This window comes from Pithys albifrons, chromosome 7 (genome assembly GCF_047495875.1).
Source record: "Pithys albifrons albifrons isolate INPA30051 chromosome 7, PitAlb_v1, whole genome shotgun sequence".
Classification (NCBI taxonomy): Eukaryota; Metazoa; Chordata; class Aves; order Passeriformes; family Thamnophilidae; genus Pithys; species Pithys albifrons.
Window position 1 is genome coordinate 25,526,255 of NC_092464.1, and position 19,614 is coordinate 25,545,868.

The 19,614-nt window shown below is 39.1% G+C and overlaps 1 protein-coding gene across 6 annotated transcripts in view; it reads left to right on the forward strand.

Annotated features, from left to right (window-relative positions):
* DYNC1I1 (dynein cytoplasmic 1 intermediate chain 1) overlaps nucleotides 1–19,614 on the forward strand; it is a 186,508-nt gene that overhangs the window by 13,403 nt on the left and 153,491 nt on the right. For 3 of the 6 annotated variants that reach the window (XM_071560758.1, XM_071560755.1, XM_071560753.1), the window contains exons 2-4: nucleotides 4,232–4,349; nucleotides 6,501–6,615; nucleotides 8,768–8,909. In XM_071560758.1, coding sequence (XP_071416859.1) covers nucleotides 4,242–4,349; nucleotides 6,501–6,615; nucleotides 8,768–8,909 — 365 coding nt within the window. In that variant the 5' untranslated portion in view covers nucleotides 4,232–4,241. The remainder of the gene's footprint in view (nucleotides 1–4,231; nucleotides 4,350–6,500; nucleotides 6,616–8,767; nucleotides 8,910–19,614) is intronic. The other 3 variants (XM_071560754.1, XM_071560756.1, XM_071560757.1) reach the window with 3 other exon arrangements.

The window sequence follows — 19,614 nt, forward strand, 5'->3', positions numbered from 1 at the left end:
TAGAGAGGAAATGGTGACTTTGGGACATGCTTAATTTTAACTGCTTTTAAACAACTGCTTTAAGACAAGTGGAATCACATCTTAGGATACCCAGACTCTTGATTTTACCTGTATTGATGATAGGGATGGCTCTGCATGTACATTTTAGGCATCTAGGCTTTGTGAGCTAAGGCCAGTAGATGGTAAAACCCTAAGGAGCCAGCGCTGCATTTGTGTATGCCTAGACAGCTGCCCTCCAGGTGGGTCTGGTGTGTAAGTGTTGGATGTGTTAAGTGGAATTGGCTGTATCTCCAAGCCTAAGAGGGGACTCTGAGGCATATTTGATACCTATGAGGAAAACTGGCATCCTGAAATAGAACAGTCCATTTCATTTAAAGTCATGTCATGAGGAGCTGGCTCCTTTCTTCAGTATCTCAAAGGAAGGAGAATTTTCTCAGCATATTATTAATAGTGCAGGCAGGTGCTCCCCTTGCAAGGTTCTGTCACATCACAAGAATCTATTTTAGCATGTGTGATAAGCTCTTCTGGAGGGGGAGAACTCTCCCCTTTTAAAACCATGTCACTTGACAGTAAACTGGGCCAAATAAATAAAAACTGATCTAAGATTATGCATCTCCTTTGAAGAGGGGAGCCCCAGGCTGTTGCCCTGCTATAAGAATTATTTCTACACTTAATGCAGTATTCAGTGTGTTTGTTCCTATATGTTCCTTCTTCCACAAAGGGAATTTAATTGCTTAACTAAAAAGTGTGCAAAGGCAGTTAAATGCCACCCTCCCGTCCAATCTCAGAAACTCAGCAGGGTTAGCCACGGTTAGTACTTGGATGGGAGACCTCCTGGAAATACCGGGGCTGTAGGTTCTAGACCTGAGGACTTCACTCTCACTGTCCAAGCTTGCTCGGCCGTGGCAGATGAACCTCAGGAGTTATATGGTGGGGCCAGTTCTGCCCACGCTGTGCCTCACCTAAAAAAACCACTATGCAGGCTCGAAGGACACACCCACGTGGGGACAGTCCTTCCCAAATCCTTCACGAAGCCAAGCCATGATGATGATGATGACAAAATGTGCTCCTTAGTGTTTCCCTGTGACCAGTACCTTCTCCTGGGCTGGAGATTAGGTTGTGCATAAGCCTTGGGCTGTCATTCTGCACTGCAGAGAATGTTAAAAGTGTGTATTTTTTTCGTTTGCCTTTATGTCTCCTGGTGTGCTGTGCCTTTTGGCACTCAGAATGCCAATTATTAGAAATTTCCTCCCAGTAATGAATGCAGTGTTAACTCCAAGGTTAATGCCAAGCAGAGTGAAAAGTATGTTTGCCATTTTGCTTGCTGCTGACTTGTTGGCTTGTGAGAAAGGTGGTTACATACTATTGGTGTTCATTTTGTGCTAAGATTGTAGAGTCGGTTTGAAGGTTGATAAAATGTCTGGGGGGCTAAGGCATGACTATAATATATGCAGGATCAAAGTATATAACTCAGCTCTGGCAACATCCTTGAAGGAAATTTAATACATCATCTTTGTTGTATGTTAAGGTCTGTTTTGTGAAAAATAGAGCAAAGTTATAATAGGATTTCATCACCCGGATTGGAGCATTGTAAAGAAGGGGGCCAGGTACTAAACCATTGATGCTCAAATCAGGAGAAAAGCTAGTTAACTTCCCTGACATTAAAGGAATGAATTTTTAGAAAGCTATTCATTGATAACTGACAAACAGCTTGAAAGGGATGCCAAACCCTCAGGGTTTCTGTCAGGAGCCTTAAAACACATTTGCATATTTTTTGCATAGAAACAGGAGCGCTCTCTCTGTTGCCAAACTGCAGAACTAAAAGGATGCAAAAAACTCTATCTAGTCCGAAGGGCTCTCAGGAGGAACTTGTAATCAGAATTCAAATGTGTGCAGCAGATTAGGAAATTGACTTCAAGTGGGATTTCAACCATATCTAAGAGAGACACAGAAATCCTGAACAGATTGGTAGGCAAAACACTACCTGCACTATCATTAAAAAGCTTCTTTTCTTCTCTGGGCATTTCTCATGTAAAAAATAGCTCACTGACACGAACTGATCACACATTAATGTTGTTTAAGGTGCAACTGCTTAATTCTTATGATAAAAAATGCTATATTTTTCTGACAGTTTTGATTTTCTCAAATTGAAATCAATACTACTGTGAATAGGACGAAAATAATGGAGGAATAAAGAAATCATGGTCCTCCACATACAGCCAGTGCACTCAATGGTCCTGTTTCTTGGCATCTGAATGTCCTTCCTAGCTGTAACATTTACTGTCAGTTTTTGTGGGTTGAACTGGGGGTCCCTGAGCCTTGAAAAGAAATGCAGGGTGCTTTGCCAGCCTGGGCAGCTCTGATGAAGTGCAGAATCTGTGACAGTGTGACCTAGAGTTTGGGCTGGACGGGTTTGACACTTGTTGGTGGGAGTTTGGCTGGGAAATGTTAGTATCTGTGGTATGGTCCACACACAGATCCAGCTGTGCTGACCCCACTGGCATCACTCCTGCTGCTCTTACACCTGTCTTTTTCATTGATGGTTTCCTCCTCTGATTCCAAATGTTACTCTGTTCCTTCATTGCGCGAAATGTGCTTCAAAAGCCCTGGAAAGTGCTTGCGAAGACAAGAAAGCATTTGGGGCCAAGATTGCACTTAATGTATAGTTGACATTTTGTTGGCAATATCCTCTATATCTTGGGCTAACTATACTTTTGTCATTTTGAGGAGGAAGCTGATGACTGCAGAGAAATTCCTTATGGGTGAAAGTGCCATGTAATTTTTAGCATGTAGTTTTCCTCTCTGGTCATCCACACACCCAGGCATATATGAGTGGAGTTCTCATTATATTGATGGAGAGTTGCCTTTTAAATTTCCCATGGATCAAGTGAACAATAGACTTCAGTTGCATATATGTGGCGCTGCCATTGATTGGATTGATTTTCAGTTGCAGTGGTGCATGTGGTCAGTGATGTGTGAATAGGAAAAGAGAGTTAACTCTTTTCAGGAATGCCTATGTTGGTCAAAACTGTCTTTGAAATAAAGTTCCAATAAGAAAAGCAGCATTGATACAGTCAGATTACAGTTCATAATGACTATGTTGTTCGAAAAAGAGTAAGTTATCTGTGACTTAAGTTACAGTTTTGTGCAATGCTGATGGGAGTTTTAAAACTGTAGGAAAAGATTCGTATCATATCTTCTTTAAAGATCTGACTGTGTCTGCATAGTGTGACTTTTTATCTCTTTACCCTTCATTTCCAAGGCTCATGTACAGCAGCGCAGGCTGACAGAGATTTAAAACAGAGAATCACATCACCATCCTAAAGAGAAATAGGTTTAAATGGTGGAAGAGGCCTTTCAGGAGCTCAGAAGTAATGTTTTTGCCAAGTTGATGTGGTTGAAGTCAAATCCGGAGTATTAGGCATGTCTCCTGCCTCTTCAAAACGTGATCTGAAGACGAGACTGTTGGCAGAGCAATATGGTGCTTCGTTAAAGAGATGCTTGGGTCTGCTGGGTTGCCTGGTTTTGTGCCTTGTCTGTAGCTTCTCGGGGGAATGGCCCAGCTTTCCCTGGGAAGGGTGAAGAAGATTCCTGTGCAGGATGGCCCACAGCTTGGTGATGGTGCTCATTAGAGGGATGAATGTGTGAAGGATACTGTATCTGAGCTGATAGTCTGTGTGGGACTGTACTGGTGGAATGGGGGATCCTCCATGGCAGCCATGCAAGGAACCTGCAGAAGCAAAAGCTATCACATTTCCACTTGTTGCAAGTAAAACAAGTAAAACTTGTCTAAGATGTGTGGGACTGTTTGGGGCAGATCTTGTTCTCATCCTTAAAATTGAAATCTATTTGTTTATCTAAGTTCTACAGTCCAGCAGAGCTGCTGAAGATGATGAAAATCAAAATACTTGAGATTCGGTGTGTAAAAGCAATAAAGCATTATTTTGAACAGCGATGGGTTTGCAGCACAAAGGTAGTTTTCTTGTAAAGGTACTTTGAAAATACATTCCACATTTAGTGATATTCTGGTCTAATTTCTTGAAATAAAAATTGTGAAGAAATATTCCAGTTTGTAGTCCAGTGTAGTCCAAGGGCCAGAGTTTATACAGAAATATATTTTTAGCAATTTTAGGAGTGCCATTTTAAATATAACTAAATTGGGGTTTTTTTCAGTAAATAGGGAAACCATTGAATAATGTTAGCTCTTTGATTTCCATACTTTTGTTTCCAGCAGAGTCAAAATGTCAGACAAAAGTGATTTAAAAGCAGAACTTGAGCGCAAAAAGCAACGTTTGGCTCAGATAAGAGAAGAAAAGAAACGGAAGGAGGAAGAACGGAAGAAGAAAGAGGTAAATTTGCAGAAACACCTTTTAGATTGATCATGCTTGAAGAAGAGGCTTGCTGAGGTTTTGACATCTAAGTATTGTATACCCCAAGGTATGTGTCATGTGGAATGAGATCCTCAAACCCACAACAGACTCACCTTAAAATCAAAATGCTCATTTTTAGTGAAGAATGTTGGGGTGAGGGAATTGCTTTTAAAACCATGGCACTTGTCAGATGACAGCAGTTTAGACAACATGATGTGTATGCATGTGTAGAAAGAAAAATTGATTTGCCACAATGCTTTTTCCTTGCTCTCCTTCAGTGGAAGGGGAGTGGAAAGTGGGGAAAGACAGAAAGAGGCCTCATATTTTTTCAAACCATTACAATCTAAATATGTATTTTTGTACTCTGCAGACTAGACTGATTACTAGCTAAGGTAACAGATTTACAATTATTATTCTGCTGTAAAGTAAAACATAATTACAATTGCATTTTTGTCTTCTGGCATGGTTGCATCTCTCAGTTCAGTTAAAGTTTGATTGACATATTAGTTTATTTGTCCTTGACAATATGCATTAGGTTTTTCATTAAGGGATTTGTATTTCTTTTTATTCAGTCACTTAGTGGAACAGAGGTGACAATTGACAGGGAGTGGATATTCATTTTCATGCAAAGTCAGAGAAGCATTAAGTGATTATTCTTCCTTTCCTTCAAATGTCAACACTTACTGTAGTTTAAAGCACCTGTTATCCTTTACTAATAACTGGTTTCCTTTTAAACTGACACTTTAATATTGTACATGAATTTCATGGAATTATGGTGGAAATATGATGTGATCCAAGAAATCAGTGTTCCAGTTTTGGCTGTCTTTTTAATCTTTTTTATTTGAGCCACGTTTGTGCAGTTACTAGCACATGCCCCAGTGAGGCTCCTGGAGTCACTGGGGGAGTCGTCCAGAAACAGAACTTTAAATGGTAACATTTTCAGTGTTCATTACTAATGAATTAGAGGGAAGAGAGCCAAGCTAATGGCTCGAGGGAGCTATTAAGTCCTTTCCTTTCTCCCCTGACTCTGATTTTATGACTCACGGAGATCTTGTGGTGGTTGGAACTTTCCACTGGCCCGGATAGGCAGATTCAGCTCAGCTTGGAACACTCAGCTCCACAGATAATGCTACAGTGCATAATTGTGGAGCTGTAAATGGGCTGCACTGTGATGCCAGCTGGCATCCAGGAGGGAAGGCTAGCACTCACTGAGGTTCTTAGCCATGCACACTGGTGCAGAAGAGTTGTCTGCAGCCCTGCATACTGTGAGATAGTTCACATGAAGCGCTGAGCACAGGAATGTGCCTGAACTTTGGAAAAGCAATGTGCTTTCTAGCTGTATCCAAACTGGAGAATGTGAGGCTTCTTCTGAACGCCAAGTTTTTTTCCTGTACTTGCACCAACATCAACACTAGTGCAAATCCCCTTTGTCCCACACTCTGGTTTAAGCAGAAAGGAAAACCTCTTTGTGCAATTCTGGCTAATGCAGTTGTTCCTCCTGTTTTTGGATGCCAGTAGATCAGAGGGTGATTAGGCTAATGTGTGGAAGCTCCAAGGAGGTATAGATATCTAAGCAAAGAGGGAGGGGTCTTATGGACCTTTAATTTTGGCTGTTGGTGCCAAGGGCTGCCAAAGTCGTAGTTTGGAGATGTTAGTTCTTTCCTTTGCTCCTATTCGATGTTGAAGTTTATAAGACAGTACTTTTTTCCCCAGCAAGTGCTTGCGACCAAATGTAGGGCCTTAACCTACACCACTGAAGTCCAATGAAATTTTACTTTTGGTCCTGTAGTAAGTAGGAAGGGGACAAATTTATTCAGGGTAATGACATCTTTTATTCTATGGTTATTTTATATTAGCTGAATAAGTTGCATCTGATGACCCAGAGACAGAAATTTTCCATCAGTGTCCTGTAAAATCCTTACAAAGGTCAATTTTAGCATGCATTCAGGAAAAAAAAGCTGTAACTGATATACATAGTATAAATTGTTTAAGTTATATGTTACCTAAATGTATAAAAATTAATTTCAAAGTATACCTAAGCAATAGTGCATACATATATTTTCTGTACATATAATTGCTAGAGCTGATTATTTGTGAAATTAACTTTTTTTTTCTTCTGTTTTAATTCAGGCTGATCTACAGCAAAAGAAGGAGCCAGCTCAGGAAGATTCAGACCTAGACCGTAAAAGAAGAGAGACAGAAGCTTTGTTACAGAGCATCGGTATATCCCCAGAACCACCTCTAGGTATTTAAGAGAAGTACACTGTAAAGCATTCAGCTCTGCCATAATGAATGCATTCTTTCTACTAAAGCATGCTTGGCTTTTTTGATTTTTGGCTGTATTAGTGAAGTGAACTCTTCTGTTTGAATGCCTGCCATACCATTCACATATACAAGCTCATGGCATTTTGAGTGCTTGTCATTGCCAAAAACATCTGTTTCATTTCTTCAAGAAATTTTTGTGAACATAATGCAGGTTGGTTTTGCATACCGGCATTGATTTCTTTTCTGATGGACTGTTTTATCTTCTCTCACATCTATCTGATGACCCAAAAATATTATGATAAATACTGTACTTCATTAGCCCTAAGTTTTGTTTCAAAAATTCAGATTAATAATTTTTAAGGGAGGATGAGCTTAGTCATGTGGGAACTTCACTGATTTTCTTTAAAAATCAAGCAAAACTGAATAAGGGAAATAAAAATCCCAAAACACAAATAGCAAAATGCTTATCAACAAAACATTGTTGTAGATTTGAGCTCTGGTTTCATGTGCTTGGCATGTTTTTTGGTTTTGGTGTTTTATTTCTAGAACCCGGAGTCTTCAATTTAAAAATACACATGGTAAGGTTAATTTTGTATATAATAAAGTAAGGTTTTTTAATTATATCATGATATTATAAAATCAGATACATTTTTAATGTCTAGCATTTAAAATACTATTTTTTATCTAACAATGAGTATATATGTCCTTATAATTTTATTTACTAAACACATATAATCATGCTGAAAATTATCAATTCTTACCTTAGTTGATTATCTTGTGTTTGATCCTGTCAAAAGAACATGAGAATTCACACGTAAGATGATTCCTTTTAGGTAAAAGTAGTATTTTTTTCCTCCTTTGTTCTCTGTTTATTATATTAATTAATATACAAAGGAGGCATTAATTCTACCTTCACATATGATACCAGGTCTCACTGTGTATATGGAATATGTAAACAACCAGGCATACCTGTAACCTGCCAAAGGGTTGTCATGAAGATGTATTCACTTTTCATGCTGCAGTCATTTCTGTGACAGTCTCTAGTGAGAATCTGCATTAAATGCTTGACCACATGGAAAATCCAAATCTCTTGACAGGTCTGGCATTATATATCATGAAGCATAACAAAATAGTTTAAAGTTTTACTCTGTTAAATCTATGAAAGGAAATGCACATGATTTAAACCAAATGAGAATCTTTGCTTTTGCATTAAAACCTCTTTTTGTGTTTTATTCAATGAGGCTGCTTTGAAGAATACTTGCATTAAGTCTTGACTGAAGCCATCTCTGCATTTTTAATGTTTTTGAGAAACCATTTTAAAAGAAATCGGTATATTTTTACTCTTTTATTTATTATTTCCTTGCTGAAGAGCTTTAACTTGGGCTGACCTTGAGCTACGAACTTCCTTTCCTGTTTCAGGAAACAAAACTGCCTTTGCATGAAATGTGCTTCAAAAACCCTGGCAAGCCAAAGAGAAAATCATTTTAAGAGCCTAGGCAAATAGTGTCTAAACCAAGGGAAACTCTTCCTTGAATGTTGAAATCATGTCCCACCCAAAATGGAAACCTTATATGATCTACTTTACTTAAGAAAACACAATTGCTAAGCAAACTAATATATGGTCTCACCATCTTTGGGAAATGATTTTAACTTACCTGAATTTCCTTATTTAGCTTTTATTTTTATGTCATTTCCACACTGCAGCCTTAGAGCGTATCTAGTGAATGTGCGATTCAATTTAAATTCAGAATTTGAAAAATATGCTTGTTCTGTTAACTTGACTTCACCAGAAGAGTTCACTTAGTTTTTTGACAAGACAAGCCCCTGATATTCCTTCATACTTTTAAAATTTTCTGCAAGTCACCTTCAAAACAGACCCAAGAAAACAAATGTGATTTTATTTCCACAGGTATCTTCTCCATTGATTAGTTGTAGATTTCCATTGGGCTTTCAGTCCTGTCTAAATACATGTCAGTTTAACACTTCCAGGAGACTTAAAATTCACTTGACTCTCTTCCTTTTCTTTTTCTTTCCTTCCTTATTTGCTTTCACCATTTCAAACTCTCATACTCATTCATCCACTATCATTTTGGTCCATTGGTTTTGATTTGTCTGACACTGCTCTTCATCAGTGCAGTCGCTGCATGTGTTAACATGGGATACCTGTTATTTTCATTATTTAGTCCCAACCCCTATGTCTCCCTCTTCGAAATCAGTGAGCACACCCAGTGACGCAGGCAGCCAGGACTCAGGGGATCTGGGACCCATAGGAAGGTAAGACACAGAGTCAATAGAATTGAATAAATGTGGGGTTTCTTCACTTTGCCCTTATTTCCCCTTTTTTCCCTTCTCCAAATAAGTGCATGCTGTATCAAATGTGTACTTTGGTTTCTACATTTTCAACTGTGTGTTGCCATCTAGGAAGACTGGTCTCAGACATGAGGTAAATAAATGCATGCATCAAGCAGATCTTAAGCAAACCTCACAGAGGAAGCAAAAGCTCAATTTACACTTCAAAATGGCCCACAGAAAACTCTCTTTCTGTGTAGAAATACGCTAAAAGCAGGGGGAAGTGCCTAGAGGTAGAACCTGTTATTCATGTTGAGTTATCTTTGTTCAGATAACCAGTTCCCTTGGAAGTCATCCGCCATGTATCACCAGGTTGCCTCAGGTTCCTGTGGCAGCTCATTGCAGTGTGTGCCACAGACAGTGGCGGGGAAGAGCTTGGACAGGAACAGGCTGAAACAACCCAGGACCCACTGGCAATTCTACTTTGGAAACTCTGCATATTGGAGAGTTTCATGCAGAATGGGAGGGAAGCATCTCTCTTCTTGTGAAGAGGCAATGGTGTGTGTATGTGGGATGGGAACAAGAGCAATCTTCTTATCTATGTCTGCCTGTCTTAAATAGAAAATGAAGTGGCAATCCCAAAATAGTTCCTAACCTGGAGCAGAAAAGAAAGGAAGATGCTGCTCCTAAAGGAGCATATATTCAAGTTCTAGTTCAAGAAGTGCAAGCAGCTCTACTCTATATTTTGAGAAATATGAAACATGAGTCCTAATAGCTCTTTTTGTATCAAACGAATTCAACGTAGAGCTGAGCTGAGAGCGCATCCAAATCTGTGGTCCAAGACTCTGTTGATGGCTTGAAAACACAGTGATTGCTTTCTGTAGTTAACAGTACTCAGTAGATCTCATACCTTCACAGACATAAACTGTAATGTGACAGAACTTCAGGTCACCAGATTTCATGCCACACCAGCCTTCCACATATCAAAAATCACACTTTTCTAAGCTAAAAGTATGTGCTGTCCCCTTCAGCCAGATGCAGACACCATCCTTTGTGTTGTGGAGGCTGCACATCTGCTACTAAAATCGGCTCAGTGCTGCTCCTAGGTCTACCCTCTAGAAGAATGACCAAATGTTCTTTCAGAGGAGAATGGAATTTGTCTGCTTCTTCTGAGCTTATGGCATACTGTATTGTGGGGTTTCATTTTGGATCCATTTGTTGGCTTGTTGTGGTTGTGCTAGGAATTCAGTGGATAGTATTGGGTGACAATCAATAAAATTAGTGTCACTGGCTGCAGGCAGATGTGCTTAGTGTTTCTGTGAACAAGTGCACTCAAACCTGCATTTATGACAGAGTAGTCAAACTTGAAGATATTGGTAGACCTGTCATCACAGCAGGTACACAGGATGAAACCATCTCAGCTGTTTACTCTGAGAGATGCTTAGATTGTACTTCTGACTTATTTTGACTACTGCATGTATTAATGTCTGGTTATCTGTATAAACAAAGTTGTCCTGCATTATTTTAGCGTGTTCCTCTATTTCACTCTCTATGGTAGTGAGGGTACTTTTTCTGGATCCCATCATGCCTTCATGCTTTCTAGATCTTTCCCTTTTCCTCTTTCTGCTACAAATTTTCTGCACCAGGCTGAGCTCAGGATTTAGAGAGCAGATTAGTTTCAAAGCTGTTAATGCCCCAATCTCTGCAATCACAACTTGTCTGTCATTGTTGCTGCTAACACTGCTGCAGAAATGATGAGTTCACACAGCCTGGCAGAAATCCTGCTTGCACTCTGATTACTCATTGCTGAAGTGTTCCCCAGAGGAAGATACAGATATTAAAAAAAAAAAAAAAAGCTGTGAAATCACAGATTTGGCTTACTACAGGAGAGAGGCTCTGTTGAAAGCTTTGAAGAATACAAGGAATCTTCATACGTTCCCATATGAGGGAGCAGGTTCAGTTGCAGAACTAAGTTGTGTTCTTACTTTGTTGTTGGTGGTACTTCTGGTAATTGTCAGACTCAATCTGTCAGTCCCGATATCACCAAGAATACCTGAGGTATACTTTGATCAGAAAGCACCTGTGATTCCTTGTGTAACAGTAAATATAGTTCAGCCAGAAACCCGGGTTTCTGACATCTGCTTTTCAGGAAGGACAATTGATAAACTGGAGAGTTTGAACAATGTTAAGTAGTTGTAGTCCTGGAGCCACAGACTTCACTCAGTCTTACTTTGCAAGTTGAAAACTGACTGGTAACTTGCTGACCAAATGTAATAGTTATATGGGAAGCAGGCAAGGTGTCAGAGCAGCAACGTGTTTGGTATTGAAGCTGGACAAATATAAAACCAGGAAAACACTGTAAAAGGTAAGAGTAAGACAAATTAATTGCTAAAGCACTTTACCTAAAGACTCTGTTCGATCTTCTATCACTGGCGCTTGCTCATTCATGATAATGTGCCTGCCAAACAGGCAGATAATAGGTCAAACAATAATTCATTCATAAAAGTCGTACAGCTCTTTTGTTGCACAGGAGAAAAAGCTGCATGATCACAATGATCCCTTCTGCCATGTGACCTATAGACTAGTAGTGCTGTTATCCTGCAGGACCATTGTCCATTATCTCCAGCACAATAGCGAGAGCAGTGTTGTCTTTTCCCTGGTGCCATTCACCTTCCTAGGGGAAGGTATGAAGCAGACTGTGTGATATCACTAAATCATGGAACCATTTCTGTTTTGTGCAGCCCAGGTTTCTGTGGGGTTTTTTGTTTGGTTTTGTTTGGTTTTTGTTTGTTTGTTTGTTTGTTTTTGCTGCTTAATGTTTAGTACTCCTTTGCTATCTGTGTCTTGGTTTGTGGGGAAAACCCAAAAATGTTTACCAAAAGGCAGAGGAGAGGATTCCTCCACAATAATCACGTCACTCTTTATTAAATTTAGGAAAAGGAACTTTAATTAGAAAATGGATATTAGAAGGATAACATGTAATATAATATATATAATATAGCATATAATATTTTATATATATATATAAGAAAACCATATATATATATATATATATAGGTATAGATATAACTGTAAACAGACCAGAGCAAACTGCTTCCCCAACACCACAAGTAAAAAAAGGAACAAACAAAAGAGAATAACCCCCAAACCGGTAAGTTCCTCCTGGAGAAAGTTATATTTTTGATCAGAGTTAGTGCCACACCTTGGCTAGCTGCAGGGTGAGTTCTCAGTCTTTTTCCAGCGAGACAGAGACAAGTAGTGAGCACTCAGATGAATTCTGTCTCTCTCTCTGTGTCCTTTGTCCCAAACGAAGAAGAAAAAGCTGGGAGTGGAGAGCCGCAGCGTGTCCCGGAAAGCAGCTGTGACTCCTCTCTCCCAGGTTGCTGCTGCAGTGGGGTGGGCAGCCATGACACTGCCAGCTACGGTGAGGCTGGAGCGGTGGCTGGGGCCTCAATGCCGAAAACAGGAGAAACAGCAGTGGCAAGAAGAGACTAGCTTACTCCACAGGAGCAGTGAGGAGCAGACGAACAGTTTCTCTCCGACAGACAACACACACAGCTGCAACCTACCCCCAGAGCTGTGAGATGTCCCCAAAAACAGAAGAGACAGTGCAAACCCATTCTTTGCCACACCTTCCCCCAGTCTGCCCCCACCCAAAAAGATCAAGAAGGAATTGGTAGCAGTTAACTACTTCTTTTGTTAATTAATGGCATGGGGGGTTCATGGGAGAGAGGGAATTTACATTATTATTCCAAACTACAACAATTTGTCATAACCTTTTCACAGGGCATAGCACTAGGTTCCAGTAGCATTCCCATTTCCCTCTGAGCCATGAAAGTAACAGTAAGAATAAGTGGATGTTAAATGAATAGTGGTTCAGTGGTTGTAGAACCTGCTGACTGAATGCTTTCAGTTGAATAGGAGAGCCAATTTTTTTTCTGTGGTCTTAGGGATCGTTTCTGGGTAGGTAGAGGTGTATTATACTTTGATTCTTGTGCTGCTCTTAGTTATCAGGCTGCACTGAGCAATTCATTGGAACCCAGTTATTGCTCAGAGAGCAACTTGCCTATCTCCACATTGCTTTGTGCATTGTACTTTGCTTTTCTGATGCCTATGTTTCTTGTGCTACACAGATAAGACAGGAAAATTACATCATAGCCTGACCAGATACCTGTCTCTGAATAGGCGAGTTATTGGTTCACTGGGCTTTCTGTTATTCAGACACAACTCTCATTTTTCACAAGACAATGTTGCAGGATCCCATGAAGACTGTCATTGGAACACACTATGTTTGGCTCTTTCAGGATAAGTATTTTGCTTTGTTTAATAGTTTGTAAGCATGTTGATGATTCCCAGTGTCCTATTGCTGATAGTCAGCTCTTACAGACATGCCAACTGAAATGTATACTGGCATATGTGTGAAGAAAAGGGCTGAGGTAAAGGCATTTGCTGAGAGCTCCTTTCCTGTAGCATGGTGTGAAACACAAATTTGACTCTTCAGCACTATTAATATGGAACTTCTTCATGATAACTATATGCATCAATCTAGCGGATGCTCTGAACTTTTACTACTGTAGTATGCTGGTATGCCAGCTATCATATAGCTATTATATTAGAGTTGTCATGAAACAGTGCCCATGTAAAGGCACACGCTACTGCTCAACAGCATTTATAAATCTTATCTTCTCACCACTCCCAGCCACGAACTCCAGGTTTGTGTTGACTGAGGAAGTGCACAAGGGTAAATGTTGTACAATGCCTCAGAGCCAGGCAGCACAATACTAGGTCTTGTGAGCTGAGCAGCTCCCTGGAAAAGATACCCTGGTACAGCTAGGGCCAGAGCACTAGGGTTGGTCTGTGCTTTGCATACCAGCTCAAGATAAGGTGGCAGAAATACACCTGTGCTAGAAGAATGCGCTGCTGTGGCTGGGTAGCTTTCAGTGCTAAAAGAAGCCTGCAATGGTATGTATTCATGTATTCACTGCAGGGTGTTTTATGTTCACCCTGGCATGTTGCACACTTGAAGGAGTTCCATTTGTGGACCAAGGTGTGATTTATCTGCGTGGCCCATTTTGCCTTTCATCCTTCACTGCTCCTGTATGTTCCTGGATGGGAACATCCTACATGTTCCCAGCTAACTTCACCATCCTGTCGTGGTATGTTTGCATGATAGCGTCCAATTTATTGTTGAGCTGGATTGTGTGTGCGTGTGTGCAGTGTAGTCCCATGCGTGCAGCACTTCCCACTGTGCGTTGTGGAACATGAGAGTCCCATTAGGCTGCGTGTAAGTTTTCCTACCTTCCATCTGCTCAGTGAAATGCACCAGACTGAGGAGTCTTGGACATGTAAAAGCTAATGGTTGCCTATCCTTCTGCAACAATTTCATCTGTGCTCTTTTGCTTTCTAACTCTGTATTTTGCTGCCCATATGTGTATGTACCTGAATATTTTATGGACTCCCGTAAAGACAAAGGAAACACTTTTCATCTTCTTGTGGCTTCTTTCAGAGGATGGTTATTTCAGCTAGGTATTTTATCTGCTGTAAAATAATGTAAGGTGTATTATTTTGTATTATTTCTCTTCACAGTCCATTGGATTGTTTGGGTTTGTCTGGCTACAGCTACTCATTCTATAATTATTATTGTTATTTGGATTAGAACATTATGTAATATCTAGTTTAAATAGTTCTTACCTGAATTATGTTATCTTTCGTTGGTATCACAGTTTTTGAGTTGTATTTTATTCACTGATATCCATTAGCTTCCCTCAGTGTATTAAATTTATTTACAGTGAAGTAGGGTCAATCCTTCTTTGGATAAAACTGCAAATATTTAACAAAAGTTCCTGTGAGTATGAGTTTGAGTGTACCATTAGGTAGCAAAGGAAACAAAATAAAAAAGGGAAGTGAGATTTCTCAAAGAGATTTTGTAGCAGTAATATGCTGGATAAGTTAGATGACTCTGGAATCCTGATTGTCTCATCTTCACTAGCTTTCTAATTCTACATAAAATACATTACATGAGCAATCCTAGAAATAGAACAGCTGTCTGTAATGCTGGAGGACTTTCCTCTTAGGAGCAGTATTGCCTTTGGCTATGGCTCTTGGCATAATTTTTTGTCCACTATGTCAGTTCATCTTGCAGTTATTGTGACCTCTGAATGTTCCCAGTTGTTTTCCAGGGAACGTAGTAGCAGCTGTCACATTAGATTAGATGTCCTAACTGATAGAGAGGTGAGAGCATGTGTTCTTCTCTCCCATTCTATTTTGAAGTCTGCTGACAGTATTATAGTCTTCATTCATGTATGTTTTCATCAGATGTGATTCTGAGTTGCTGCCATCTACCATGGTCACTATGAACCATTTAGTTATAAAAAGAAGTACAGTAGATATATTTTCTTGCACTGCGTTGATGTTCACTTGACCCAGTGTAGGGAGAAATAAATGTAATTCCAGTCCTTTTTCTCAGCAGCACACTATTTACTAATTTTTGTATAGTTATTAAATGTTCTGCTTTATCATCCAGCATCTAAACAACACACGAGTCTTGTGATAATTCATGTCTGACTGTCAAATACAAACATTTCCTGCTTCTCAGATACATAATCAAAAGGAAAGAGGTAGCTCTAGAGCATCTGGGTGCTGAGTGAGTCAAAGCATGTAATTGTTTTACAATTTTTTATTCAATGTTGCTCACCATAAGTCAAGTAAAAAAAAAAAAAAGGTGTCTCTATTCCAGTGTGTTCTTAGCACATCACATTTAAAGTCAGAAAGATATTTTTTGTTTGCTGATCTCTCATGAGTGCATCTAAATGTCATGAAAGTCTTTAGGTTCTGTGCTTTTTAGGCTTTTTGCCTGAAAAATCAGAATTGGCAACTCAGCTTTTATATTCACTGTTTTATTTTCAAACAGCTCCTTCCCTAGAACAGAAATATAACACATCGACAAGCTGAAGAAAAGGTATCAGAATGCCATGTCTGCTTTACTGTTTAATTAGACAGATAAAGAAGGCAAAGGAAGAAGATGGGTCTTCATCTCTATTTCATTTATACAGGAAGGTTGGATTATTGTGGTGAATTATCTTTTGCAGTCCATTCGGTGTATTTTCTATGTTGTTTTTAGCGTAGAAAACATCTCTCATAGACATTAACAAAGTCACGTTCCTGTATGGTCTGCTAAAACCACTGCTAACAGAACCGTATTGCCTAGGGCTTGGCTGCTTAATCATTAAGTAAATGCATTTGACAGGTTCTGTGCAATGATGCCGTTTCATTGCTGCCACTCAGCTTTGCATTACTCACATTTCATTGTGTTACCACATTCAGAAATGACAGGGATCCTTCTTCAATTGTGCCAGGACAAGTGAGTCTGTGCTGTATAGCCTCAGGAGTAGCAGCCTTAACACTTGTTAGCATTGGATAATTTTCTTTATGGTGGTTTTTTTTTTAGGATCAATTTATATGTACAAAATGGCTTTTCAATGGGTACTTTAGAGGCATACTTATTTCATAAATGTGCTGAGCCAAAGGGAAGCAAAGAACAATGTAAAGACTCTGAGGGAGCTACAGGAAAGACTGAGGGAAAATGACTATGGCAAACTTCACTTGAATGGTGTTTTATTCAGAGAAAGGATTGTAACCCTAGGGATTGTTGTGTAGTCCTTCACAGTGGGAGTCAAGAGAAAATCTGCTTGATGGGTAGAGATAAATAGGATACCCCATGAGATGCTGGTGTTGCCACTCTGTTTTGGTGACTTTGGGCTTGGTTTGGCATGTTTACCATTACATGGTAAGACAAAAATTAATACCACCCAGCTGTTAATTTTTTTCTCATTTAATTTACCAAGATACAATCATCAGGATCTCTTGGCACACACATTTCATTTTGCAGTCTCAGGAGCCAAATAATTCCTTAAGCCTTCTTGACCTGAATGGTGATGACATCTGTGAAGCAGTGACAGTGTCAGCCTCCTTCCCTTGCCTAGGCTAACCCTGGCTGTCTCTGCTGTCTTTGCCTTAGGAACTCTGCTGCATTTTAAAGCGATGCTGCAAATCTCTCATGCTTCCCAACATCAGCCTATTTACAGAATAGTAACAGTGGTAGCCAGTCCTCCTTCCATGAGCACAGCACGAGTTGAGCTGTTTGCACATCATGGCTTGCCTTGCTTAGGTTAATATACAAGGCTGGAGGATGGCAGATTTCTTGTCCCCTGCCTTTTGTCCCTGCATAAGAAGAACCACAGTCGTTCTCCTTTGTATTCAATGTATATTTAGCCCTAAAACCTCTCCCTGCCTATTTATTTATTTATATATTTATTTAGGCTGTGAACAGAGCCAGACACCTTAGGGACTGATATTTGGCAGTTGCTTTCAAGTGTCTGTATATCTGACCTAAAAAGTAGGGAGAGGTTTTTTTTTGTGTGTGCCAGTTACAGAGTCAGAATGGTCCGTATTAATTAGAATCATCTGCAATCCTTTTAGTGTGTGAGCCTGTGGCATCATTAAAGATTTTCATGCTTTCATTCCTAAATGATGGATAGAGTTCAGTCCTCCAGATCTTTGATTATTTTTCTCATTAGCAAGCATTTCCATACTGTAAATTAAAGGAGAAGGAAAGATTGTCATTCCCAAGGTGCTTCATAAAATGCCTTGGAAACCTGAGCCCCAGCTGCCTCCAGAAGAAAACAATATTAATGTATGAAGTCCCACTAACCATTTAGCTTATCAGCCCAGCTGTAGTTGCTTCTCTTTACAAGGCATATCATCATATATTTAGTCAGAAAATCAGTTGATTTTAGGGACTAAAACACTGATCCTCTTAAAATAAAACAACTTACCTGCTAAGGCGAGCTCAGCTTAAGCAATTCTCTTGCACAGAATTTCATTTTGATTTAATTAAATTGAGTAAGGTTGCCTCTTATGTTAAACCATTTAACATAGTTAAACTGATACAATTTGTGCATGTTGATTTTTTTTTCTCCTTCCCTAGCTTATTAGAAAGACCCTTAGAAAATTCCCATTCACAATTTTATGTTTTATCTGGAAAAATAAAAAGAGGCTTTGACTAGCTATTTCGTTAACTTGATATTTAGGAATTTTCTTCAAATAGGAATTGCTGCCACTGGCAAGATATTGATAAATCTCTTTTTTCGCCTTTTTTTTCCGAGGAGTTTTGAAACAGTCGAAGCATTCCATATTAAATTTTTCATAAGCAGAAGTTGTGAAAATGAATGATTTTCCATTTTAAATTGTTTTTAATTCAGAAATTTTAGTTGTACTTATTTAGTTCAGTAATTCAAACTCAGAAAATAATTTCTGAGCTGGTCTATTAAAAGTAAAATCATTGAGACATGACAACTTTTGACATTTTGACCATTACTGTGAAACATTTTTGTTAACTCATACAGTGAGCTCCTATTTCAACCGTAGTTGTAGCAAAAAATCTCATCCCCTTCTGGAATGATTTTGCTGGTTTTAGCACAAAATAAATTGTATAAAGGATGGGAAACACTATCACTTCTTTCAGATAGTAGTTACTGGATTTTAGTACTGAAGCAAAGTTGAAAATTTGCTGACATCTTTCACCACCTTCTTCAGTTGAATAGTACCAGACCTACAAATTGTAGGTTCCAGTCCTTTTGCTACCTTGTGTTACTGTTCGGAAAGGTTATGATTGCCTTTCCTAGATCTGAGTATTAAATGTGATTTTCTCTTTTCTGTAATTGTGCCCAAAGCCCTTTAATGTTTATGAGAAAACTTTCCTTATGTGGATATCAATGAAGTCTGGATCAAAGCGTCCGAATGTGAGTACTGCAGTTTCTTTCAAGCATCTTATGGAGCAGGTAGCGTATAGAACTTCTCCTGCCAAGTTCTTCGTTTACATTTGTGATCACTTGAGTACTGTCTTGTGTCATATAGTCTTGGTATAAAAACCAAGACAAAAATAGTGTTTTAAAAAAAGAATTTTCAGGGTTTGCTGCAGGAACAAAACAACTTGTGCCTTTGCCCTCCTGAACATGTTTTTTATTACTGCACTTTCAAAATGACCGCTCATGTTATCTGGCACTTAGTGTAAATGTGTCAGTTCTAACTGTTCGACCTTGCAGATCCGGCCTGCTGATCACAGTGACCATCCTGGTAAACCAGTATAAATTTACAGACGAAGATTTATGTAGGTATAGCATATAAATTGTGAGAATGACAAGGTTCATTATGTTGCCAGGAGACTATATTCTTTAATGTAGATCAGAATCAAAGGACAGACTTTAAATATAGTAGATAAGTTCAGCACAGTGGATGAATTTAACTGCTGATTTAATTAGTTGAATTCTGTGAAGTGGGAATCACCAAGGTGTTGGTCCTGTGATATGTCCTCACAATTACAAGCACGCCAGAATTGTACATTCTGATTTAAAAGTTGAGTGGTTTTTGAAAATTATTAAATCCATTTAGCAACATAGCCTTGATTTTAAAATAATTTTGAAATATACATGTGTTTTAAATATTATTTTTCCATGATTTTTCATAAATATGTCATATAAATAAATAAATAGAGTATTTTAAAATCATGTCACTCTGAGAAGGGCTGTTATGGTTGCCAGGCAGCTGAAAGCACTGTGCACTCAGAGAGGTCAGGGTTGCTCTTTTTATTGGTGAAGACTGGAAGTCAGAGGTATCAGCCTGCTTGGAAGTG